The 15973-nt window shown below is 40.9% G+C and overlaps 1 protein-coding gene across 1 annotated transcript in view; it reads right to left on the bottom strand.

Moving 5' to 3' along the window:
- Positions 1 to 512: 512 nt before the first annotated feature.
- The window catches only part of BVES (blood vessel epicardial substance), a 59167-nt gene continuing 43706 nt past the window's right edge, over positions 513 to 15973 (bottom strand). Inside the window, exon 7 of the mRNA XM_006881184.1 lies at positions 513 to 637. Coding sequence (XP_006881246.1) covers positions 513 to 637 — 125 coding nt within the window. The remainder of the gene's footprint in view (positions 638 to 15973) is intronic.

Below are 15973 nucleotides of genomic sequence, written 5' to 3'. Positions count from 1 at the left end.
AAATCACTTCTTCCTCTCAAATTTCCCATTGAAAAGCAAAAACACAACTGGGAACAAGTCTGAGATTCCCTGCTTTTCAGTGTTACTCAACCTCACTTTCAAAGTGCCATCGGTTGCTAAGTCTATCAAATGGACAGCTCCCTCACCATGGCAGTGACCAGCATGCAAGGAGGAAGAACTACACTTGGAAAATAACTGAGAGGCATATATATACATTAAGAGCACTAGGATTTTTAAAAATTATATCTAGAAAATACTGTGAAAATATATATATCTCAAAATAGAACTAGGTTTAGTTAGAAGGCTCAGTAAAATCATTACTTAAAAAGCTGACCAGTTAAAAAGGACAGGCCAAAGTAACCTTCCCATCTTTGACTTTCCCACTCCCCTGCCCTTAGACTCTACAGACTGATGTAGGAAAACAGAATTATCTAAAAGCCATGAGAAAGTGCTGGTATTTTTCAGGAGTTTCAAGACAATTTCCATCTTGGCAACATCAATCTTCTCTTTGATCATGGCAACTGATGCACTTTAAATGTGTTGGGAGTTGCTGGCTCGAAGACCTCATCATCATCTTCTATCCCTTCTTCAATCGGTTTCATCTTGGCAGAGGCTCGCTGGTGAGGAGATGCCATATCTGTCAAAGGTCACAGAGAGGAAAACCATTTAATGTGCAACTTGCCCTGATATAGGTGTGATGGATCGCTTAGAAACTCCATTTGGAAGAGACCATTTACGGGACATCTGTAGGTATATAAAAATCTACTGGTATATAGAAATTTGGTATTAGGAATTCAATTTCCCAAAACATTCTATTTTCAATCCAGTATCTTGATAAAATAGCAAAGTCAGGAAGTGTTTCTCAGTTTATGAGAAAAGATATGGAGTTGATTCTACTGAATTTGCTTGGATAATGACTGAATTTGCTTGGATAATGAGTTCCTGAAACACATTCATGCTCCAAAAGCGTATTCCTAGAAAACTATCATAGCTGGTCACTAGTGTTGACCTTCAAAATGTATTTACTGTGAATTTTCATAAACAACAGTTCTACAGTAAAACTAACAAAACAAATTCCTTCCCGCCACTGGCCCAGTCAGTCCCTGAACTGATGCTGGAAGGGGAGAGATCTTCTGGTGGCAAAAGTCAGGTAGAGGAGACAATCTCAGGGCTAGCAGCAGAGAGAGGGCATCCCTCAGACATCTTAGGATGCCCGTTAATGCAAAGAACCAAGAAATAATTCAGTCAGTTGCCCATTAACCAAATACTTAACCAGCTATCTAACAAATAAAGGGCACTTGTGTTTGATGTAAAAGAAAATATTGTCTAAAATTGAGAGAAGAAGTTATTAAGGGAGTTCTGATGGTCTAGTGGGTAATGAGTTGCTCTGCTAATCCAAAGGCAGGCAATTCAAATCCACTAACAGCTATGAAAGGGAAATCTCCTATGTGATTTACTGCCACTAAAAACCTGCGCGAGTGATCTGGTTAACGGAACAAGCAGATGGTGTACAGGTGACCATGAAAATTTGTTAAAGTCAGTTGACAAGAGCCAGCAGAAGAGAGCAGAGCCTCCCAGCAAAGAGAGGACATTATAGCCATTGGGGGACAAGAGGGTGGATCAGAGAGGCCCAAAGCCACCAACCTGCTCCCTGGAGGAAGGCCAGAAGCAGCAGTAAGGACACGTGTCCCGTGCCCAGCCAGTGTGTCACAGGGTGGGTGGAACAGCATGAATGATGGTCAGATGTGTCCTGAGCCTTGTTTTCCTGCTTTACTGGTTCTTGTGTGAGATTGACTTGATTTCTAAATCTCTTTAGGCCTCATCCTTCATAGCTCTGTTGTTAGCTGTCATTGTGCATGCTGAGTCATGACGACATGTGTGTAACAGAATGAAACGCTGCTGTGCCCAGTGCCATCTTCATGATCACTGGGCTTCTCTGGTTCTGGCTGACCTTCTACTTTACCAACCATGGTGTTCTTTTCTAGAGTTTAGTCTTTCCTGGTGACATATCCAAAGCAAACCAAAGTCTCCCCACTCTCATATCTAAGCAGTGTTCTGACTTTAACCTCAGATTTAGGCTCTGGTGGCCTTGTGGTAAGAAGCTGCATGAGGTTCGAATTCACCAGTTGTTCCACGGGAGAAAGATGGGCCATTTACTGCTTCTGAAAACCTGCTGGTGGGTCAGCTATGAAATCGGTTCAACAACAACAACAATATCTTTGGAAAAGGAACAATCAAATCTCAAAGGGCTCTTTGGAAGATTATTGATGACACAAAATATGATATTAGAGGCAGAGGCTGGATTAGAAATCAATAAAAACAGCTGCAAGCATCCTTTAATAGATGAAAAATGAAATGTACGGAGTATGAATGTTGGAAAAATAGAAGTTGTGAAAAATAAAATGGAACGCATGAACATCAACATTCTGGCCACTAGTGAGGTGAGACGGACCAGCTTTGGCCACTTTGAATCAGAAACTCACATGGTATAACATGCCAGGTATGAAAAACAGAGTAAGAACGGTATTGTTATCATAGTTAAAAAGACAAGTTAAAGTTCTAGCCTAAAGTTCAGTGTTGTGAGTGATAGGAAATTATCCATATGCATACAAGGAAGATCTGTTTTGCAATTATTACTCAAATATATGCATTAACAACTAAAGCCAAAGGGAAGGAGGTTGAAGATTTTTATAAAATTTTGCAGTCCAAACTTGGCCAAATGTAGACTAAAAATGTGTTAATGGTATCTGGTGACTGACTGCAAACTTTGGAAACAATGAAGGAGGAAGGGTGGTCCACCACAGTGCTAACAGGCGCAGTCCGAGGAGACCCTGGGGTCCGGAGCATCTAGGTCTCCTCCCTGCAGGCACCATCTGCTAAGTCCTCTGCCAAGAACACTTAGCCACGGGGTGGAAGAGGCTTCAGTATCTACAGAACATGCTGCATTCACAGAAATAAAGGTACCAGGATGAGAAATGCTTAACTAATAAATTTTTGTTGTTGTTTTAGCATTTTCAGGGCTAATTTCACACTGACTGTATTAATAGAATAAAAAGGTCATTAAAAAAAAAAAAACCAACCAAAGTAAAAGAAGGAAGGGTAGTTGGAAAGTATGGACCTGATGACAAAAAATGAGGCCAGATGCACAATGACAGAATTCTGTATATTCAACAATTAATTCATCACAAGTATCTTTTAAGTAACAAATAGTGCATGAGACCATTATTATAAAAATACAGCGATAACTAGTAAAACATGAATGGGGACCCAAGCTGGGGAAGGGGTGGAGGCAGAGGAGTGAGAATGAGTAGAGGCGAAATCACTGAGTTGCACAATTTGGAGGGTGGAGAGAGAAGGTAAAGAAATGGGAAAGATTTGGTGGGGACCTGAAAAGACAGGGTAGTGGTGGGCTTAGTCCAATGGTGATCAATTATATAAAGCATAATGAATGTGAATGAATAGTGTGAAACACATGTATACAAAATTTGTAAGCAGACCAACAAAATTAAAAAAAAACATTAAAGGGCATCTGATTTAAAAAAATTCCACACACATAAATAGCAACTTTACACATGGACCTTCACCAGATGGACTCAATAGTAATCAGATTGACTACGTCTGTGGGAGAAATCATTGGAGAAGGTCAATATCAACAGTCCAAACAGGGTCAAGTGCTGACTGTGGAACAGATAATCAATTACTCATTTTTTGTGTTCAACTGAAGCAGAAGAAAATGAAAATGAGTTCATGAGAACCAAAATATGATCTCGAGTCTATTTAATCTCAATTTAAAAATCACTTTAAGAACAGATTTGAAGCACTGAACACCAGTGATCGAAGACCAAAGGAGTTGTGAGATGCCATGAAGGATATTATCCATGAAGAGAGGCAAAGATCACTACAAAGACAGAAGAGAAAGAAAACATGAAAATGGATATCAGAAGAGACCCTGAAGAGTGCACTAGAGCATGGAGAAACCAAAACAAAAGGAAGAGAAGCTGAAGTAAAAAGAGCTGAACAGAAGATTTCAAAAGGCAGCTTGAGAAGACAAAGCAAACTATTACAATAGAATGTGCAGAGACCTAGAATTGAAAAATAAAAAGGGAAGAATGAATTCAGCATTTGTAAAACTGAAAGAACTGAAAAACATACCTGAGACTTCAGTTGCAATACTAAAGGATGCTATCGGGAAAATCTTGAATGATTCCAGAAAAGAAGATGAATGGAATACACAGAAATCACTGTACAAAAGAGAATTGGCCAACACCAAAATATTTCAAGAAATACCATATGATCAAGAGCCAAGGGTAATGAAGGAAGAAGTTCAAGCTGCAGTAAAGGCACTGGCAAAAATAAGATCCTAGGAATTGATGAGATAACAATCAATATGTTTCAAATGACAGATGCAGCTCTGGACAAGCTCATCAGTCTATGCTAGGAAATTTGGAGGACAGCTGCCTGGTGGACTGTGATTTCATATCACATATGGACACACGTACTTGCATCTCTCGCTAACAAGGAAACAATCTTGAGGGTTATAAGTACAACCTCTTCACTCTTGCAGTCTGTCTCTCAGAAGTAACATCCTCTGGCTCTTGATAATTATTTGCTGTATATGTATGGTAGCCTAGAAATGGCCACCAAAATATATCCAAGTCTTAATCTCTGGAATTTTTATTGGTTTACAAGGTGGGGAAAAAGGATCTTTGTGAAGGATTTGTGATGAGGAAATGAACTTGGATTATCCATATGGTTCCTAAATGAAATAATATGCACAGAAGATTTGAGGACACACTGAGATGAAAAGAGCAGGAAGAGACTGAAGACCTGGCCGCAGAAATTGTTGTGACCTGTCCATAAACCTAGGGCTCCCATCAGAAGCTGGAAGAGGCAAGGAAGGAATTCTTTCATGGGGTCTCCAGAGAGCACAAGACCTTATCAACACCCTGATTTGGGGCTTGACACTTAACTTTGGAGCCTCGAAATTCAAATTTGTGAGAAAATAAATTGTGGTATGGTGATCCATTACAGTCACTGCAGGAAGCCAATGCTATGGATGATTTTTAAAAAAGAAATGAAGTAAACCCAAACCAAAATTATACCTCCAAAGGACCTCCAGAAAGCTGATTCTAAGAACTTTTGGAAAACACAAAGACATTACATCATAAGGTCTGACCAGTCAATCCTATCAGTGAGGCCCCAGCACTCTCCTCCAGTGCAAGAAGCTCTTGAGTTATAATAAAACCTCACTAGGGAGGATAGGAAGAGAATTGATGCCTTTGAGTTGTGATGTTGAAGAAGAGTATTGAATATTCCATGGACTGCTAAGAAAACGAACAGGTTCATCCTGGAGAGGGTTAAACCAGGTTGCTCCTTGGAGGCAAGGATTCTGAAGCTTTGTCTGACATACTTTGGACATGTTGCAAGGAGGGACCTTGGAGAAGAACGTCATGCTTGGGAGGGTGGAGGGACAGCACAGGAGAGGAAGACTCTCTATGAGGTGGATTGATTCAGTGACTGGGGCAATTGGGGTAGGTGTGTTGGAGACAGTGAGACTGGCACAAGATAGAGCAGGGTTTAGGGCTGTTGTACATAGAGTCACAGAGAACTCAACAGCACATACCAACAACAATATGTAAGAAGACTGTCACCACTGTGGGCTATGTTACATCCCCTGAAGGAAAGCACTTTCCTGTCACTGACCAGTGTGACACTGATGTAGCATGGGCATGAGTACTATACCAGGTAAACATCAGCACAGTCTGACATCCTATCACCTGCCAGGAAGCTTCCATTCAATCAGCAAAAGGGATCATCCAGTGAGTTCAAGGTGCTAGACTTGGCGTTAAATGTTGTGGAGGTGAAAATGAATCAAAGCCTCTCACTCTCTATTTTATTTTCTCAGGGAACTGCCAACACTTTTCAGAGCAATGTATTTTTTTATTACATCAATACTAGTACCATTACTTCTGTTTTACAGTCAGAAGTTAAAGAAAAGTCAACTCTGACAACTCGTGAAAGGAAAAGCGGGGTGGCCGGGTGTATGAACTCATTTCTCATCTGGGAGAGAAGCACTGAGACAGGAACATATTCTGGGAGAAGAAGCCAGGTGGCCTTAACAGCCTGGAAAGAATTAATTTTCACGCTAATGTTCTTTTCATGAAGAGAATACTCAACTCACATTTCAGGCTTTGTGACTCAGCGAGACTCTGTAAATTCTCCAGTCCCAGACCCCATGGCTTTCCCCTACTCACACATAAGATATTCCTTTGTCCACCATCCAGATGTCACAATAGGTAACAGGAACACTTTGTAGCCATGTAAAAGCTAGAAGGTACTACTTCTGCCAGACAAGATGCCTGACCTTTAATGGAATCAGTCACAAGGAATGCTCATTCTTTGCAGCAGGAGTCTGGATCTCTTGATAATCAAGTGTCAAGGATGATGTTCACAGCCACAAAGATGAGAGGGTTCCCTGGCTCCTTCTGGGCATCACTGACTGTCATGGCCAGAAGAGGGTCAGGCAAGGAGCTCATCACTGCCTTGACATGGTGCCCCCTTCTCTCATATGGACACTTGGTGTCCAATGGTGTTCAATGAAAAGATTTCAAGTCAGTCACCTTATAGCTAGAAATTCCATCTTTGTTTCCTAATAGATCCAAAACCAATTTGGAATACACACACACACACACACACACACACACACACACACACACACACACTAGGGGCTATTACATTTCCAGGGAAGGGTCTTATCTTTTATAACTTGAACATTAATAAAATTTTGGACCAGTTGGCCTGGTTTTTCATTATTTTTATGCACTGATGCATCACCAGAAATGTGCCTAGAAGGTCCAACTATCTAACTCCGAGCACAGGGAGAAGGAAAAAAGCAAAAATTAATGCTTAGCTTTAGATAAGTCCTTTTGCAAATTCTTTTTTGCCCTTTAAGGATGTTCCTAGAAGACTTGAGATTTGTCCATGACACATACTTTTTCATTTATTCCAAATTCTAAAGGAGGAAAAGAATTTCTTATACACAAATATACTAGAAAACAGATTGGAATCCTTCCTCTGTTTAGTATTTATTATCACCAAGAAGACACAATTTTTTTGGTGTGTGTATCATAAGCAACAATCACGTTCCCGTTTTCTGAGCTCTGGTCTTTTTTGTTATTGAAATTTTAATGAAAGTTTCTAGAGACTTTGGATTTTCATTCATTCATTGTTGTACATTTTCCTCCCTGTTCTCTTGTTTTGGTTGAAGTTCGAGTGTGGACCATTTGGTTGTTTTTTATTTCATTCACTATTTATGTGAGCTGACTAGATTTTATAGCTGACTAGAAGTTATAGAACAGGGTTCAAGTCTTTTGTTCATAGAGTCGCTATGAGTCATGCTTTTCTCAATGATACTTAACAACAAAAACAACATTATAAAAGTATACAAAAGAAAGAGTATCGGCCTGAACTGAAATCTAGACCTATTACTTGTGATTGCTAGGAAGCTATGTCAATTACAGTTGCTTGGGGGATATATTTCATGATATGATACCTCTCTCTCTTTCATTACCATTGAGACGGAACTGACTCAAAGCTAACTCTCCAGCATGTTTTCAGAGGTTGTAAATTGCCTGGAAGAAGAATGCTCATCTTTCTCCTGTAGAGCAGATGGTGGATTTAAATTGTCTGCATTTAGGTTAGCAGCATAACTCCATATCCACTAGGCCCTGAGAGCTCCAACTGGCAAAAATGATCTACCAAAGAGAGTTTAGACATCCTTTCCATAGGTATTAATATACTATGAAGAGAGAGCTAGCAGAATGGGAATCCCAGAACACTTGCTGGTGCTCATGGGAAATCTATACTTGAACCAGGAGGTAGATGTCAGAACAGAGCAAGGGAACACTGCATGGTTAGAAACCATACCATCCTATCTCCATACTTATTATTCATCCTATCTCCATACTGTTTCCAATCTATATGTGGAACAGATCATTTGGGAGGCTGGACTTTGTGAGGAGGAACATAGCATCAGGATTGGATGAAGACTTATCAACAACCTGCGTTATGCAGATGACACAACTTTACTTGCTGAACTGAGGAGGATCTGAGACATTTGCTGCAGAAGGTCAAGGGCTGTAGCCTTCAATATGTGTTGAAGTTTCAACAACTGAAACTAAAAACTCTCACCACTGGGCCAATTTGCAGTATCATGATAGATAGAAAAAAGACTGATATTGTTAATAGCTTCAACTTGCTTGGCTCCATAATCAACACTCTTGGTACCAGCACCCAGGAAATTCAAAGACTAATTGCATTGGGGAAAATCTGTTGTCAGGGACTCTCCAGAGTACTTAATAGCAATCATGTCAGTCTAAGGTTCCCCTGACCTGAGCCACGGTCTTCACAATTACTTGTTATGCATCAGAGTACTGAACAATGACTAAGGATGACAGAATGAGAATCTATGCCTTTGAGTTGTGGTTTTGGAGAAGCATACTGAACATACCATGGATTGCTAAGAGAACAAACAGGTCTGTCCTGGAGAGGGTGGAACCAAGCTGCTCATTGGAGGCAAGCATTCTGCAAGAATTTTAAAGCTCTGTCTCACATACTTTGAGCAGATGGTCAGGCAGGACCAATCCTTGGAGAAGGACATCATGTTTGGAAGAGTGGAGGGACAGCTCAAGATAGGAAGACCCTGGAAAAGATGGATTGACTCCATAACTGGGGTAATGAGAGGTAGGTTGGAGACAATGAAATTGGTTCAAGATAGGGCAGGGTTCAGAGCTATTTTACACAGGGTTGCTATGAATCACAAGTGACTTGATGGTGCACGTAACAACAACAAACACCATTTTCACGGCATGTTCAAGTAAAAAAGACAACTACAACACCAGGTAACAATCATGAGGGTTAAGAAAGACAATGTAAAACTAAAGAGTAAGATTTGTCAGTCAAAGCCTTTAACCTCACAAGAGCACCTATGCTTGTGCCATAACCTGTGGGTGTTCAAGGGACTTCAGATCTGGTGAGTAGAAGCTCTCCTTAGCAGAACTGTTCAGACACAGCTAGTGCTAGGCTATAGTGAGGATGGAGGCTCGCTATTTAGATTCACTGCCTGCAAGGGGAAACACATATAGCCCTGCATGAAAGATGAGCCCACAAACCCTTTTCTGTTTTTCTAAAGCCTTGAGTTAAAGAACCATCCAGTTAAACAAACAAAACCAGTTCTCAACTCACGGCAACCTTGCATGTGTCACAGTAGAAGTGTGAACCATAGAGGTTTCAGAGGCTGATTTGTGGGAAGTAGATTTCTTTCTAGGCCTTTCTCCCCAAATGCCTCTGGGAGGACTCAAGTCTAAGCCTTCTTTTAGCAGCCGAGTGCATGTACCATTTGAAACACCCAGAGACTCCATAGGCGTGAACCAGGGAGCTCTTAAGTGACAAATGCTCAAAATTCTGGAGTTCAGTGCAGGAAACAATGGTGGTTGTCTATGGTTGTGTGTCCTCGAGTTGGGACTGACTCATAGCTGACCCTCCAGTGGGTTTTCAGAGGCCAGAAACAGCACCAGGAGACTGTTCATCTTTCTCCCAAGACGCTGAGAGATTTGAACTGCATGCTTATGGGTTGGTAGCACAGCTCCTCACCCTAATTTATGTGTACCATCAAAGGACCATCAAGGGAGAAGTGACTCATAACTAACCCGCTGGCAGGTTTTCAGGGGCAGATAACTGAACGGGAAGTGACCGCCCATCTCTCTCTCGTGAAGCTGCTGGTGCATTTGAATCACAAGGCATTGGGATAGTAGTACAGTTTCTTAGGCTATTTCTTTTGTTAAAACCTATCCTAATAAAGCTTTCCCCACTATTTTTCTGGGCTTCTAATTACATGAAGGCCGAAGAAGTTCTAGCAAAGAAAAGTAAATGGACATACTTTCTGGGCTTATATCCAGAGTGAAGGTCATGTCTGTTTCTGAGGACTAACAAACTAGCTCAAGTCTGACCTTCAAATATTGTTTGTCTATGTGACTATGTTTGTCAAGTGACTTTTCTGTCTGCCTGAGAAAAATATTTTTAAGAAAGAAGCAATACTTTTGTAAACTACCCGAGAGAATGGTATAAGAATTTTTTCCTCTCTATCACATTAACTGTGAAAACATTTTCTTAATTTCTTTCAAAGTGTTATTATTTTTACTGTTTAACCATCTGGCGAACTGCTTTATAGAGTAATTAAAAACCTTCCAGGGGTTTGGAATTTTAATTAGATTATACATTTTTTGATGAATAGTGATGGGAAGGGATTTAATGGCTTCATTACTAGAAAGGATTATCATCTCATTTCTTGTCTCTGCCTAGTTAAATCAGATGAGTTTGGTTTGGTTTTGTGTGTTTTTTTTTTAACTGAAGAAATTGAGTTTGAAGAAATGTTCTGAACAACAAAGTTGAAGGTGGTATGGTCTTTGTTATTAATTTTTCCTTAGATGGACTCAGCATCAGGACCAAGCAACTTAAGCAAAGATGGGTACCAACTAGAGCAAAGAAGAAGCTGGGGAAGATTGGAGGCTTCCCAGGGTCCCAGGAGGCATTCTCAGAGAAACTGCTGACTCTCAGACAGTGTCAGGGTCCTGAATTGCACCACATCATATACAAGTGTTCAAGGAACAGTGCCCAAGCTCTTTCCTGCCTAAAAAAGAGGTCTTGAGGACAGTGGATGACATAATGGGTCATGCTGACAAGGAATAAACCAAGAAGAGTGAAGGTCAGTTTCAGAATGGTGCAGTGCAACTAGCCTAGAGACATATGAGGTAGGAGGCTTAGGGGTTCTGTGAGAAAGGTCTCTAAAGAAGAGGAGACACCAAGTTGATAAAGTAAGAAAATGAGAATATAAAGACAGAAAGTGCAACAATTTGTAAAACAAAAGCAACTAGAACTCTTACAAAAACTAAGATCTACTCTGAAAATGCATAGTTCAAACAGGAAACAACCACTCATAAAACCTGAAATGAAATAAAATGAACTCTACGTAAAACAGTGAGTAAGATGTTTCGTCTCCCCAGAAAGCAATAAGAAACTCAAGGGGGAATGAAGTAAAGTATTATAAAGTATACAGTGGCATAATTTTTACTCTATGTTGTAAGGCAAATATATTGGAGCTTGTTATTAAGAAATCTCGTTTGAACAGAAGTGAAAACACTGGAATAAAAAAAAAATCAAGCAAGAAATACAACCATAGTCCACTTTTTGGCTCTGCATAAAACATAACAATGGAGCTATTTTTTATTTAAACTCTTGAGAAATAGTCTTCAGCTCAAGCAAGGATGATATGAATGCAGTTTATGAAAAAGACCGCATGTGTTATTGACCTCAATTTTTAAAAATTACTCCCACAGCTGGTTGGATGTGGTAGGCGAGAAAAAGAGAAAAGGGTAAGAATGCTAATATTGCTGCTTTTAAAAATGGTGCATGGGGAGAAGAGAGAGGGATAACATGTACATCATTATGAAGAAACAGTAAATGACAAAAACATTATATTGAACAGAAAAGGGAGAAGAGTTAGAAGTGGGCTAAATTAGAGTAGTAGATAAATTAATAAAGAACAGCATTTTATCTAGTGTTATCACAAAAATGCTTGCTCCTAAGGAAGAAGGCCAAAATTAGGGTGAAATGGGGCAGTTCTTTTTATTATAAACTATTTTTTACATTTTTATTAAAAGATTAAAAATGTGGGAGCTCTTGTGGCTTAGTGGTAAGGAATTGAGCTGTGAACTCAAAAGATAAAAAGTGTATGTAACTCCTTCACTGTCGCCTGACAGGTAAGGAAACTCTGAGTCACTTTATTCAGGCCACAGACAGAGGCAGCTAGTTGTGGGTGGGGCTGTGTCGGGTGAGAGGTCCCTGATGGCTGAGGCTCTGCAGCCAGACAGCATCGCCCCTACCAGCTGTGACTGGTGTCTAAAGACAAAGGGGCGTGAACTGTCATCCTCCTCGACCCTAACAAGGGAAGATACAATTATCTATCTCATGGAAAAGGCCACAGAGAGCTGCCTTACTAACCCAAAGGCTGTGTATCTCTAGCGATTTTAATTCACTGGCTGTCCCATCTCATTGTGACTTGTAGCGTTAGAAACCTGATGGACTAAGAAGTGAGTCTGAGTTCTTAGAGGGTAAGAGTCTCGCTGCTGCAAATGTTCAAGTGCTTGACTGCCAGCCAAGATGTTGGTGGTTTGAAGCTACTCAGTTGCTCGATGGAAGAAAAGGCCTGGCAATCAGCTCCTGTAAAACTGACAGCCTGGTGAAGAACCGCTGTGGGGAGGGGCTACTTTGTCACTTGGGGTCATTATTGGTCAAAAATGACTATGCTGCATCTAACAGCAGTAATCTCATGCTGTGGTTGGGGGGATTAAATGAAAGCATGTAAGAAGGCGGTCAGGATGTGATTAGCTACCACAGTAGTAGCTGAATACCTCTCAACCAAGTTTCACATTGAAATGAATTCTTTGACATTTAGAAGAAAAACAACAATTGCTAACAAGTTCGATACATCCTTGTGTCAGGGCTAGCCTTGTGCCCTTGTGACAATGCTTGCTGGCCTCCCTAAGCTATACTTTACTCACCTATCACTCACCTCGTCACTCACTCATTACCATGGTGGCCTAGTGGTATAAACTGTGCTGAAATACCAAAGGAATGTGGTTCAAATTCACAACTGCTCAGTGAGAAGGATGGGCAATATACTCCTGTCCCATTTACTGCCTCTGAAAACCCGCTGCAGGGTTAGGTAGGGTCGGTTCTGACTCAAAGATTTACAACAACAACAACAAAAACAATATGGATTTCTGAGACTGTAAACTACATAGGAACAGATGGCCCATCCTTCTCCCAAGGAAACAACCACTGGTAAATCTGAACTGCCAGAGAGGCTTTTATAAGATAGCAGTACTGCTTTACCCTAACCATCTTCAGTGGACCTGAGGACTGTCCATAAATGCTTCTCCCGTCTACCTACTGCTCAACCAGAGCTCCTTCTTCCTCTCAGCATAATTCATGTAAAGTGTGTTTTTATGGCTGTTTACAGGGGAAATAAAATCTAGTTCACCAGATTATATAAAGACCAGAAAGCTGGACAATGACTAGCGATGATAGGAAATTGAAGCCTTTGAGCTGTGGTGTTGGAGAAGAGCACTGAATATAACATGGGCTGCTAGGAGAATTAACAGGTTCATCATAGAGAGGGTGATGCCAGGCTGCTCCTTGAAAGGAAGGATTCAGGTGCCTCAGCTGACATACTTTGGGCATGCTGCAAGGAGGGATCAGTCCTTGGAGAGGGACGGACAGCACAAGAGAGGAAGACCCTCGATGAGATGGATTGATTCAGTGACTGGGATGATGAGGGTGTGTCAGAGACAATAAGGTTGGCTTAGGATAGAACAGGGTTCAGGACTATTGAACACAGGGTCGCTATGAGTCTCAGACACCTCAAGGGCACATAAAAACAACTACAACAGTCTTGAAACTAAGAATGCTGTATTATCTTCTGTATCTTTCTCGTTTTACAGCCTCTGAAACCCTACTGGAGGGTCAGCTATAGGTCAGTTCTGACTTGACAGAAAATAATAAAAAACATATTGGCTATATTATCTACAGACTTAAAAAAAACCCACCAAAGCCATATTTAACCTCTATTAACTAAAATAAAGTCATAAACTTTCAAGGAGAAATAACATGCCCTCCTCTTCCCATGGACTGCCAAAACAATAAACAGATATATCTTGGAAAAAGTGCAGCCAAAGTCCTCTTTGGAAGAAGGATGGGGAAGCTTTGTCTCACATACTTTGGGTATGTTGCTAGGAGAGGCTATTCCTTAGAAAGGGAAACTATGCTTAGAAAGATAAGAGTTGGCGAATGAGAGGAAGAACCTCAACAAGATGGACTGACACACTGAGTAGCTCAAAGGCTCAAATGTGTCAGAGATGGTGAAGATGGCTCAGGACTGGGCAGGGTTCAGATCTTTTGCTTACAGAGTTGCAATGAACTGTACTCAATGGCACCACCAGCATCACCACCTCCTGTTGCTATGACAATGCCTATGTTCTATACTGCTTATCAATTGAAGGAACTGCCAAGCAAAATCAAATTAATCTCTACATATTTGTCTTACACATTATATGTTGGGAGCTAGTTTCCTAAAGGTGACAATAGAAAGACAAGGTGCTTTGCTCAGCTCTTTGCTCCAAGAGCAGACAGAAGTATGAATACACGTGATAGCATCAACTCCTCTTCACCCTTGTCCCTTCCTCTCTCATTTCTTACCACCCACCTGGACACAAAACCCAAGTAAATGAAGCCACAGGAGAATAAAAAGAGTTCAATCAACTGGACTATGAGCTAGTAATAAACAGATAGGAACCCTTTCTTCCTCACTGGGCAAGTTCTCTGCTTTCTGCCCACTAAGTGGCAATGTGAAGCGGTGTGCAGGATGAGTGTGTTAAAGAGCAGGGCTCTTGCTCAGGCTCTAGCATCATGTGACATGTGCAAGAATAGAGCACGGGAGCAGCAGCAATTCTGATGATAGTTCACTCAAAGTTCCCCTTCACCTTCTCTTGAACTTCATTTCTGTTTAATTGGGCTTCATTTACTGTGTAATTTTATGAAGTATTTTTGTGACATTAGATCACATATTTTTTGAGATCTGCAAAAGAAGTGCTTTTGCTGGAGTCTGTACAAGCCTCTAGATCTAACTAACAGCAGACAGGAAACAAGGAGCTCTGGTGGTGCAGTGGGTTAAGAGCTGAGCTGCAAACCAAAAGGTCAGGGCTAAAATCCACTGCAAGTTCACAAGAGAAGGGTGAGGCAAGTAGCCCCTGTCATAAAGGTCAAGGACTACAGCATTCAGTATGGATTGAAGCTCAACATCAAGAAAACAAAGATTCTCACCACTGGGCTGTTTGCCAGCATCATGATAGATGGTGAAAAGACTGAGATTGTTAACAGCTTTAGTTTGCTTGGCTCCACAATCAACACTCTGGCACCAGCAGCCAGAAAATTTTTTAAAATAACTGCAAAGATATAAAAATTAAAAGAAAAAGATTAATTGCATTGGGAAAGTCTGCTGTCAGATGCCTCTCCAAAGTAATGAAGAGCAACGGTGTCACTCTGGGGACTAAGATGCACCTGATTCAGACCATAGTCTTTTCAATTACTTGCTAGGCATCAGAAATCTGGACAACGACTAGGGATGACATAAGAATAAATGATGCTTTTGAGCTGTGGTGCTGGAGCAGAGTGTTGAATACATTGTGAACTGCTAGGAGAACAAACAGATTCAACTTAGAGAGAATTTAAACCAGGCTGCTCCTTACAGGCAAGGATTCTGAAACTTCGTCTGACATACTTTGGACATGTTACAAGGTGGGACCAGTCCTTGGAGAGGGCATCATACTTGGGAGGGTGGAGGGACAGCACAAGAGAGGAAGACCCTTGATGAGACTGATTGATTCAATGACTAGGGTAATGAAGGCAGGTGTGTCAGAGATAATAAAATTGGCACAGGATACAGCAGGGTTTAAGGCTCTTGTACATAGGGTCACTATGAGTTGCAGGCGACTCGATGGCACATAACAACAACAAAAACAACAACGTTTAATAGCTACAAATACCTCAAAGGAAGGCCTACCATGTATACAGGGTTATTGCCATTCAGAGTTGATTCAACAATGAGTGCTGAGACAAAAAAAAAAAAAAGAGCTTTGGTAACACAGTGCATGCCATGTTGGGCTGCTAATAAAGAAAGGTTGGTTTTGTTGTGTACAATTTAGTTGGAACTGACCCATAGCTGACCTTTCAGCAGATTTTCAGAGGCAGTTAATCACATGGGAGGAAAATGCCCATCCTTCTCCCTTCTCTCATGGGACACCTGGTAGATTTGAACTGTGTGCCTTTGGGACTGCAGTACAGCTCCTTAACACTAGGC

Source organism: Elephantulus edwardii, unplaced genomic scaffold (genome assembly GCF_000299155.1).
Source record: "Elephantulus edwardii isolate Elephantulus edwardi_28Jun2011 unplaced genomic scaffold, EleEdw1.0 scaffold00013, whole genome shotgun sequence".
Lineage (NCBI taxonomy): Eukaryota > Metazoa > Chordata > Mammalia > Macroscelidea > Macroscelididae > Elephantulus > Elephantulus edwardii.
The sequence above is the reverse complement of the archived record's forward strand: the minus strand, read 5'-3'. Positions and strand labels throughout refer to the sequence as shown.